This window comes from Branchiostoma floridae, chromosome 11, assembly GCF_000003815.2.
Source record: "Branchiostoma floridae strain S238N-H82 chromosome 11, Bfl_VNyyK, whole genome shotgun sequence".
Classification (NCBI taxonomy): Eukaryota; Metazoa; Chordata; class Leptocardii; order Amphioxiformes; family Branchiostomatidae; genus Branchiostoma; species Branchiostoma floridae.
The window spans coordinates 21,919,952-21,930,520 of NC_049989.1; the positions used below are offsets into that span (position 1 = coordinate 21,919,952).

Sequence of the window (10,569 nt, forward strand, 5' to 3'; positions counted from 1 at the left end):
GTCAGAGAAAAACTCTTATTTCATCGAGTTCGCATAAAATAATCATATCATACAATATAATACTTGTAAACTTGCATATTAAATACCATAAATTGATAGAACTAAGAGAAAAATAGAAAAATTGTGACCTGGACATATCACGTGGTTTATAGTATCCAATCAGACGGAAGGTTTGGCTGTTGTAGCAACAAGTCAGCTGCTGGTTGCTAGGGAACAGGGATCGAGTTGTGTTCAACACTGCCGCCATTCAGAACACACACAATCAAGAGGTTGTCCTCAAACACTCGCGCTCTGCTGGTTTTCCTCACGAATTCTCACTGTGCAATTCCTGTAGAGGTACTCAAGAACTAAAGGTGAGAGTCTAATGTTAATTTCAGAGTGGTTTGATGTGTATTTTTGTCTAGTTTAGTTAAGATTCCCGATAGTATTGCTGTGTATATATATTTGGACCAGTTCGCATGTTGTGGTTAAAATGATGGTTCTATCTTCGACAAAAATGAAGAATATTCCTGGATCATGTAAGTTTCTACAGGTCCAACCATACAGCCATTTATTTTATTGGCTTCCATTGGTAATGTCCAAGTTATAACTAAGATATAAGACAAGAAACTGGACAGCAGATGTCGAGGTTTTAAATCAAGGCTCGGCGACTCGCACGCCCAGTTATAACCTTTATGATGACGCCACGCCAGAAGTTTGTTTAGACAAATAACAACCAAAAGTTTCTATCTCCACATCCTGTTTTAAAATCAAACTGTCCCTGAACGATTTGTTTAGGAATCTGAGGTATTTCTGGGTCACTTTATTTTGTTTCACTAACCCAAGAAAGTTGAAATCCTACATGGCGATTTAGGATTTATTTTTCGACTGCGGAAAACTGGGGTGCAAAGTTTGAAAGACTTCGACATTTTGCCTTCATAACAACGTGTACGAAGGGTCTTAAGAAGAAGAAAAATGAGGGAAAAACTCCAAGAAACCGTGTTTCACGGATGGCTTACAGCATTAAGAACGGCAAACATCATTGCTGTGTTTACAGAGGCCCAAATGACCACTCCGCTGGTTACACAGCGCACCTATAGCTGTCACTGCTGTATGGGAGTGGCTGGGCTGGTGACAGTCATGTGTTAGCCTATAGTCTGGGGCTGGTATGCTGTGGCCAGTCTTGGTTTCTTAGCAAATTTCTTAGTCTTTGAGTTGCGTTTGAAGTATTTTAATGTATTTGAACAACATTCAAGTGGTTTCATCAACTGAAGGAAATCTAAAAGAGCTAATTTGAAAGAGGTAAAAAAAAACAAAAAAACTTGAAAGTCACATTAAAAGGCAGTGAGTAAAAATGAATGAAACTCAGAACAAAAATATACAAAAATCAGACGAGATCATACGCAATAATTAGACCGTCACGAACACACACACGTCCCTCTGTCGGCTGTCCGGAGGGGCGAGACCTTGTCAGGCCTTTGTGGGCGGTCAGTGGGGCAGAAACTGCCCACAAGTGGACGAAGGGTCGGGTTACCTTTAGGACAAACTGTTCACTGACCAGACCCAGAAAAATACCTTACAGAGAACAAACCGACTAACACTGGCTGAATGTTTGGTCCAACTGTAAAATCATGATTCTTCAAACTTTGCTGCCAGAGTTTCTACAAAGTGGCACACTAATGTGTTTTTTGTGTACATGTTTTAGTGACAGTGTTTTGGTAACACAGGACCAACGCCGTGAGAAATATCACCGGTGTTGGGTTTCACTTGGCCCTTAGATATCAAAGTAGACGTTTTGCATGTTTCAATTTGCAGCGTTTAGTCGAGTTTATTTTCCATGGTACACCTTTGTCACATTCAAAAGATGTAAAATATGCAGTTGAGGAAGTAAAAACCATGGATTCATGCTTGGAGTGAAAAATTGTACAAACTAGAACACCCAAAACAAAGTTTTCTTTTCTGAATTATTTAGCTTCCAAAGTACATCATAGTGATATATCCCAATCTGAAACATTGACTTCGATGACTTTATTCGGGTTGCAACAAGGACAATACAAAGTGGACACTAGGCAGCCCAGCTGATGTCATGACCACAGACATATACAGTACAAAAAGTAACCAATATTATGTAGAAAAGCACAATTAAAACAATTACTGGTAAACAGTTGGAACAGATGAGCTAAGCCAGTGTTTTGTTGTCCGCAGGTTGCCATGGCAAAGCTGGTGTCCCCGCCCCCAAAGTTCACCAAGGATGAGTGGACCGTCTCCAACCTCACCAAGTACCACTCCGCGGAGGCCGAGCGCTCGCGGTCCGAGAGGCTCGTCGCCGAGAGCCAGCGGCTCATGAACGAGACGGAACAGACCACCCGCCGCACGCAGAGGGACGTCAACAAGAAACTAGGTAAGGTTTAACCCGCAGTCGGGTAAGGGAGCCATTGGGGACCAGATCTGTACTGGTTATGGGGTTAGGCAGCAGGGGAGGGTTAATATGCCTTACTGTTATTGTGCAGACTGCAGAAAATGAAATTAAAATGTTTCAATACTGCTATCAAAATAAAACAATATGATTACCAATAACATGACAGTTGGACTATAAAACCAAAATGTTTCTTCTTCTTGTTTCAACACTGCTATTATTACCCCAACAAGAGGAGTTTTTGCCCAGTGCTTATCCTGATCCAGATCAAATGAGACAACACATGAAGACTTCAACTTTGTTTACTTTACCATCAAAATCACAATGGGGAGGGGGGGGGGGGGCAGGTGGTTGCCAACCCCTGCATGTTGTCTCCCTATAACAAACAAAATACAGAAGTAATTGATAGTTTCCATCTATCAGATTTGTTTTTCTTAGTGTCTCCATCATGCACAGGATGTTTGGGATGAATTTCAACAAGGATTTCCTCTTAAGAATCCCTTTAACTATCAGTTTGGGTTCAAACAGGTGTTTACTTACCTGTATGAAAACCTGTTCTCATTACCTGTATTGCCTTATTTGGGTGTCAGAACGCCTGGTTGTAGAACTGTCTTCTGCTATGGCAACTGCCACGTCATTGGTAATCATGTATCTGAAATATCTGAAATACATCATAAGGTATTGGTTTTTCCTTGGAAAAGTCAGTATTTTAGGTAATTTATTCATTTCACTTCAACTCTTTTCTGGGGGGGTGTTTGTACAATACATCAGTCATGTGACAAAAGTGGACAACTTTCACTTTAACAAGTAAAATTTGCTTAACATCACAGTGAAACACTAAGAAAAACAGAAAACCTAGAAAAGCGAGGAAAAACAGATCTTCTCTGGTGCCCCAACAGTCACATAGTTGGACTAAAGGATAGATGACGATTGTTTATTAAACTTCAACACATTTGCTTGTCCCTACAGAACAGAGGATTGATGACATTGACTTTTGGAAGTCGGAGTTGGACCGGAAGTTGGAGGAAATCACCAACGAGACAGACACACTGCTGGAGTACAAGACTCGGCTGGAGAAGGGCATCGAGGCTTGCGAGGAGCCGCTCCGGATCGCACAGACATGCCTTGCTAACAGGTCAGTAATGTAACAGTAATGTGACAGTAATGTAGCAGTAATGTTACAGTAAGGTAACAGTAAACTAACACGTTCCTGGAGTACAAGACTCGGCTGGAGAAGGGCATCGAGGCCTGCGAGGAGCCGCTCCGGATCGCACAGACATGCCTCGCTAACAGGTCAGTAAAGTAGCAGTAGTGTAGTAGTAATGTAACAGTAAGATGACATGCTGCTTGAGTACAAGACTCGGCTGGAGAAGGGCATCGAGGCCTGTGAGGAGCCGCTCCGGATCGCACAGACATGCCTCGCTAACAGATCAGTAATGTAACAGTAATGTAACACTTACTAACAGTAATGTAGCAGTAATGTGGCAGTAATGTTACAGTAAGATAACACACTGCTGGAGTACAAGACTCGGCTGGAGAAGGGCATCAGGGGATCACACAGACATGCCTCACTAACAAGTCAGTGATGTGACAGTAATGTAGCAGTAATGTAGTAGTAATATAACATGCAGCTTGAGTACAAGGTCAAGACTAATCAGCCTCGTCTACTTGTTATGACTATCTTTAATGTTACTTTTAGCTGTGTACAGATAAAACTAACCTTGTCCTGTTGCTCCCCAGACAAAACCGAGCGTCGATCGACCTGGTCCATGACGATGTGGAGAGGGAGCTGCTGAAGGAGGTGGAGACCATCCAGGGGGTGATGGAGCTGCTGATGAGAACACACGAGCAGGTAAACAAACAAACAAACAAACAAACATACTACACAGTACAGTAGATCCAGGGAGTGATGGAGCTGCTGATGAGAACACACGAGCAGGTAAACAAACAAACAAACAAACAAACAAACATACTACACAGTACAGTAGATCCAGGGAGTGATGGAGCTGCTCATGAGAACACACGAGCAGGTAAACAAACAAACAAACAAACAAACATACTACACAGTACTGTTGAGCTCCTGATGAGAACACACGAGCAGGTAAACAAACAAACAAACAAACAAACAAACATACTACACAGTACAGTAGATCCAGGGAGTGATGGAGCTGCTCATGAGAACACACGAGCAGGTAAACAAACAAACAAACAAACATACTACACAGTACTGTTGAGCTGCTCATGAGAACACACGAGCAGGTGAGCACAAACAAACAAACAAACAAACAAACAAACAAACATACTACACAGTACAGTAGATCCAGGGGGTGATAGAGCTGCTCATGAGAACACATGAGCAGGTGAGCACTTATTCACCAACAAGAACACCTGGATAAATAGAAACAAACAAACAAACAAACAAACAAACAAGAAAGACCCCAAGTTTCTGAAAAATCAACTGAGAAGCATCTTGTATTTTGATGACCTGAGGGAAGACATCAGGAAGAAACAAAAGGGAGATCACTGTCATTGTCAAAGACATCTATGAGAATCTATCCCAATTGTTTCATCACCCGGCCCGGCTAAGAGATAAAAAGAAGGCAGATTAGAGATCGGGTGACTAAGTTAAAATAAAAGACAGGGATAGAGAGCAGAGGATGTGACAGTTTGGATAAAAGGTCGTTCCTCGGCCACGGCAACTGCCATTTGTCTGGCACCATTTTCTCCTGAGCCACCCCTCATCTCTTCTCTACTTCTCCCCAGGCTGTGGAGCAGATTCGGCTCAACCGCTCCGCCAAGTTCCACCTGGAGAAGGACCTGAGGGACAAACTGTCGGCGCTCAACATCGATGACTTCTGCTCGACTCTCACCAACAACACGCCAACCATCGGATACGCAGACACAGCCGTCAAGATACAGGCAAAGTAAGTATAACGTCCATACTCCAGCTGCTTATGTCCGTTCCATATGTTACCCCTCTTTCTTGCACGAAGTAGACGCTTCAAAGAAATCTGAGCACTCTACAACGAAAAATGTTGAGTAAATGTTTGATTTTCACTATATTGAAAAGGAGTTTCAAAGCTTTGTCAGTTCGATCTACTGAATTGATAATTAAAAAATACATCCAGCTGTTCCATGTTACTATTGGGGGACAGGATGAATAAAAGTTCTAAACAAGAATGTGGCTACATTTAGATGTCTGAATACTGAAGGATGACTGGTCAGAAAGATATCCATAGATTGAGAAAAGAGTCCACTCATACACTGTTCCATAACTCTTCCTTAATTGTTCCTTTCCCAGTTCTTACATAGGCATGCCTTTGGTCAAAAAGATATCTGTAGATTGAGGTGTATAATACTTGCAGCCATTTGGTACCCAAAGTTTGAGTAATGAGTCTAAGTCTACTTTACACTGTTCCATAACTCTTTCTTGTCCTTTTCCCAGCTCTGTGACTCCCCAAGATTGGCGCTCGTTCTCGGACGACAACATCGCGAAGGCCGACAAGCAGAAGAACCTGTCCATCCAGCTGCGCTCGCTGATCGACGGCGTGCTGGTGCAGACCGCGGACGATATGCAGAAGCAGGTCGACACCACGAACTTGGCCTTCCGCAAGCGAGTGGACGAGACGAAGCTGGCCAAGTCCAAACTGGAGGACCATCTGGGCAAGGTGGGTGCAAGCTGCTGCAGTACTGATGCTGGTGGACAGGGGGCAGTTCTGCTATGGGGAAAGGAATGACAGCTTAGGGTTAGGGTTAGGGTTAAGGCAAGCGAGTGGACGAGACGAAACTGGCCAAGTCCAAACTGGAGGACCATCTGGGAAAGGTGGGTGCAAGCAGCTGCAGTACTGAAGCTGGTGGACAGGGGGCAGTTCTGCTATGAGGAAAGGAATAACAGCAATGGACCAGCTCTATGTTCCAACACCCTTATCTTAGGGTTAGGTTAGGGTTAGAGTTAGGTTAGGATTAGGGTAGGTTTTCTTAGGGTTAGGGGGTGTTGTAGCACAAGGGTGTCAAAATATTAACAAGTGCATAAACTATATAGCTAGTGACATGACCAAATGCTGTGGGGCGTAGACTACATTTTTATTAAAAAAGTAAAATTTAGCAATTCCTTTGCAAGAGATCAGAGTTTTCTGTAACGTACCATTTCCTTATAATGACATCAAGACAAATATGTCATGAAACTAGGTGCCACACTTCTGATATAATACAACACCAATGATTATTAAAAGTACCAGTTTTGCAAAACATAAAAAATAACTGAAACCTCTTCCCCAGGTAATGGACGAGGTGACATCCCAGGAGAAGAACAACGCAGCGCTGAGGAAAGCCATCGCGGATAAGGAGGCGCCGATGCAGGTGGCGCAGACCCGCCTCGGTAACCGTGAGCAACGGCCGAACGTGGAGCTGTGCCGCGATCCCGCACAGTACAGGCTGGTGGGAGAGGTCGGGGAAATCTCCGAAAATGTTCAAAGGTTGGTTTTCTTTGATTGTTTGAGTCTTGTTCATTAAAAAAAAATCAAGTGATCTGCAGACTAAATTAAGTTTCAGTGGCTTTTTTGGAAAAAAAGTTGTTGTCCTTTACAAACATGCCCTTTGAACAACATGGAAAAAACCTCATGCCATGTATCAGTTGAAAAAGCATACAATATCATATCTTCATTTCTTTCTTGATAAAAAAATTCTATATTTGATCTTTAGTGTTAAATGGGAAATGGATGAGGTGATGGGAGGAGTCAGGGTATGGAAAGACAAACTCAGGGCAAAACGTTAAGTTTGGTTATATGATGATTCTGTATTAAACAACTCCAATGAAATACGACCAGATGAACCACAGTTTGCTTCAAAACTAAAGGAGTTTTGTTCCTTCCCAGATTACAAAAGCTGCTTTGATCTTTCCCCTGTAACACCCAACAACCAACAGAGAATTATAATAAGCCAACTGGCTACTTCAGTGTGCTTAAGTTTAAAGGTCGGACCATATGAACCTTTGTTTGCTTATAATGTTTGTTTGTTTGTTTACAGATTACAAGAGCTGCTGTACGCGTCGGACGTGGAGCTGAAGGGCCTTCGGAGGAACCAGCTGATCCTGGAGGAGGACATCGAGGTCAAGGCCAACTCTCTCCACATCGACGAGGTGCAGTGTATGCAGCTCAGGGAGGGCATCAACATCAAGAGCTTCTAACTGGGACAGTATATAGTCTAGCTGTAGTTTATATCACACCACTGGTTTATCAACATCAAGAGCTTCTAACTATGTCTAGCTGTAGTTTACATCCCACCTTTGGTTCATCAACATCAACAGCTTCTAACCTGGAGATTATATAGCCTATACATGTAGTCTACATACCACATCCAGAGTTTCTATCCAGGACGCTAGTCTACATGTAGCTGTAGTCTACATCCCACCACTACTTTACTTTTGTTTCTGCACCTTTCTGCAAACAGGCATCAATCTTTATCTGCCATTTTTGAAAGAAAAAAAAATGTCAAAAGATAATTATGCATAATTTGAAGTTTACACGTCAAGTATTCCATACAAAAGAAAAGATACCTGGGGTAATTTTTGGTGCTGCATTGTTGGGCGGCCTGAATGGTAAAAGTTGGTGCCTCTTACAGACAAACCCAGAAGTGGTATCTACCCTGCAAGGTCAGAAGGTGCAGAAATGAACTTGAACAAGGCTCAAAAATCACATGCTGCAGTCTGGTCTGTCCTGGTCACATGTTGTACACGGAATCACAAATACAGTGTTACAGCAGTCTGTATCTCGCACAGTGTCAAAATCTACTGATGTCCGATCAACCAGTTTATCTGTACACCATCAGTGTTTCTACCGAGTACCTTATGATATTTATATGCTCTCAAATCAGACTGAGCCCAAAGGTATGACAACTCACAATGAGACCTCTTCCAACGTTACAGTGAGGTTACAACATGTCTACTTGTTGTTGTGTCACAAGTAAACTGAATTCTGTGTTGTCTCCACAGACAGAACTGCCACCTTGGCAAATTCGTATACTACGTAGAAAATACTAAAATGTGTCAAAAAACTATTATTTTAATTTATCAGCAGTACTTGTAGTGAAATAAGCATGTGTTGCACTGAGATGTGGGATGTAAAACAATGTAGTAATAGTGTCCTATAAGGTGGAACAGTAGGGGAAACGTAAGGTTTAACTAATCACACATTGTATTGTTGCTTTTACAATTTAGCCAACGTCAATGTTTTCCAAAGAAGTGACAAAGAACATGATTTCATTTGTATTTTATTTGTATATGGACAGTTTTGGGTCCTTTATATCTCTTTACTATATTAAGTCCTAATCTGTACAAACCCCTCACTTGCTGATCTATTGTACATATTACACATATCTGTCATGCTGACATCTTATCAATAAATCTTCATATAAACCTACTTCTGTGGGATTGTTGGACTGAAGCCTGTATTCTTTGTGCTGCAGAACAGTGGAATTTGAATCCCTATGTAACTCACAGTATATAGCAGTATTGCAACACAAATCTAAACACAGATGAAAGTTTCTCTGCTCATTGAACATAGTAATAAACCTCAACTTGAATGGATTTCTCTTAGTGTTCCAAGCTGTGATTGAGCAAAATCCACGCGCACAGTGCTTGTCTCTTGTAACACTTTCTAGGGAACATTCTTAACATTCTTGGACTACGCCTTTGTGTGGTTTGGGCTTGTTGTCGCCTGGACACGTTCTTTCAATGATTTTCATTTCCTAGTGTGTCTAGGTTGATAATCTTCGTTCGCAAAGCAAAACCGAGAGAGATAGAGAACAACATTGTTACATTTTTAATTTCTTGTGTGGTTTCTTAAAAGAAAGTATTGTAATGATCGTCATTTCCTCGTGACATCTATTAAATGATTGATTCTAATAAACTGACAACATTCTTGCTTGGTTCAAAAGTTTCTTCTAAAACAAAATTCTTGTAACGGTTGTCATTGCCTATTGACATCTAAACTCACAACATTATTGTGTGGTTTTAAAGTTTCGTATGAAACCTTGTAGTCCTTGTAGCTGTTATCATTTCCTATTGACATCTCAACCGACAACATCCTTGTGTGGTTTTAAAGTTTTCTATAAAGCATAAGATGATGATAAAACAAAGTCCCTGTAGCCGTTGTCATTTCCTGGTGGCGTCTAAACTGACGACCGCCTCCTGACCTACGACCTCCGCACTGTGTACCGCTCCGCGGGGAACTTCTAACCAATCACCAGGCCCCAGCACCGCCTCCTGTCCGTACATGGTCATCCGGAAACGCCCGCTGACGACGCCATCGATCTTATCCACCGTGTGGGTGTGGTCAGGGAAATACGTCCCAGGGGGGTACACATACCTGGAGGGGGGAGACACAGTATTGTAAGGGGGTTAACATCATTATAAGGGGGTACACATACCTGCAAAACAGGTGTAGATGCAAAATTACTTCCACATCGTATGAAATCCTTCAAGGGGGTGCTGAATCACACTTTGAAAACTTTGATGATGATGATCAAGCACTTAAAAGAACCCACCACACTTCTCTATATAGTATAAGAGTAGAGGTTTGCCCAAATGTGCAGTTGCCAAACGAATAAACCAATGAAATTAAACACTTTATCTCTTACTTGAGATTCTGGGACTAGAACATTTTAATGAACAAAGCACAAATATAAATTTGTCTGCTCACTTTGTGACTCTGAATCCCTGCGCTTCTATTTTCTTCCGCATGGCGGCCTCAGCGAGCTGTCCATCCGCTGACGAGTTCCAGTGGTGCACGTTCACAGACATGCCTTTTACACACCTGTACAAACATGCCTCACAAATTCAACAACACGAACAGACTGTCTACAGCATAACGCTCTCTTTGTGCAGACCCAGGCGTTCATACAAAAGGCTGAAAGACTACGAAAAACCAAGGAGATTATCTTCTGATAACCTTCCTGGAAAAGCAAATTATCCTCATTATGACAACAATAGCGTGAACGGATGTAACGTCAGTCCAAATACAACGTGTGATCCTAATCGTGGTTGTTTGCATACCGTACAAATCTCTAGGCCTCTCCCATACGTTAGTGTGTTATACATAGTTTAGGGGAGACATGCAGCTATGCCGACCATGAGAGCGGATTTAGTGATCTATCATCAAAACGTGACACACCTCCCT

General features: G+C 42.1%; 2 protein-coding genes across 2 annotated transcripts; one reads left to right on the forward strand and one right to left on the reverse strand.

The window, feature by feature from the left end:
* Positions 1-172: 172 nt before the first annotated feature.
* On the forward strand, positions 173-7,627 carry LOC118426410 (tektin-1-like). The gene is made up of 8 exons (XM_035835781.1): positions 173-353; positions 2,185-2,380; positions 3,365-3,530; positions 4,136-4,247; positions 5,159-5,319; positions 5,841-6,063; positions 6,674-6,870; positions 7,421-7,627. The coding sequence occupies exons 2-8, from the start codon at positions 2,191-2,193 to the stop codon at positions 7,578-7,580; spliced, it is 1,209 nt and encodes a 402-aa protein (XP_035691674.1). The 5' UTR covers positions 173-353; positions 2,185-2,190; the 3' UTR covers positions 7,581-7,627.
* A 141-nt stretch (positions 7,628-7,768) lies between these two features.
* LOC118426594 lies at positions 7,769-10,569 on the reverse strand. The gene is made up of 3 exons (XM_035836087.1): positions 10,446-10,569; positions 10,093-10,206; positions 7,769-9,759 (listed from the first exon to the last, which is right to left on the reverse strand). Exons 2-3 carry the CDS (start codon positions 10,191-10,193, stop codon positions 9,546-9,548), a joined length of 315 nt encoding a protein of 104 aa, XP_035691980.1. The 5' UTR covers positions 10,194-10,206; positions 10,446-10,569; the 3' UTR covers positions 7,769-9,545.

Coding starts and splice junctions, on each gene's coding strand:
- LOC118426410 (XM_035835781.1), top strand. CDS start 2,191: ATGGCAAAGCTGGTGTCCCCGCCCCCAAAGTTCACCAAGGATGAGTGG. Junction 5,320..5,840: donor GCCGTCAAGATACAGGCAAA/GTAAGTATAACG, acceptor TCCTTTTCCCAG/CTCTGTGACTCCCCAAGATT. Junction 6,064..6,673: donor TGGAGGACCATCTGGGCAAG/GTGGGTGCAAGC, acceptor CCTCTTCCCCAG/GTAATGGACGAGGTGACATC.
- LOC118426594 (XM_035836087.1), bottom strand. CDS start 10,193: ATGTCTGTGAACGTGCACCACTGGAACTCGTCAGCGGATGGACAGCTC. Junction 9,760..10,092: donor CAGGGATTCAGAGTCACAAA/GTGAGCAGACAA, acceptor TCCCCCCTCCAG/GTATGTGTACCCCCCTGGGA.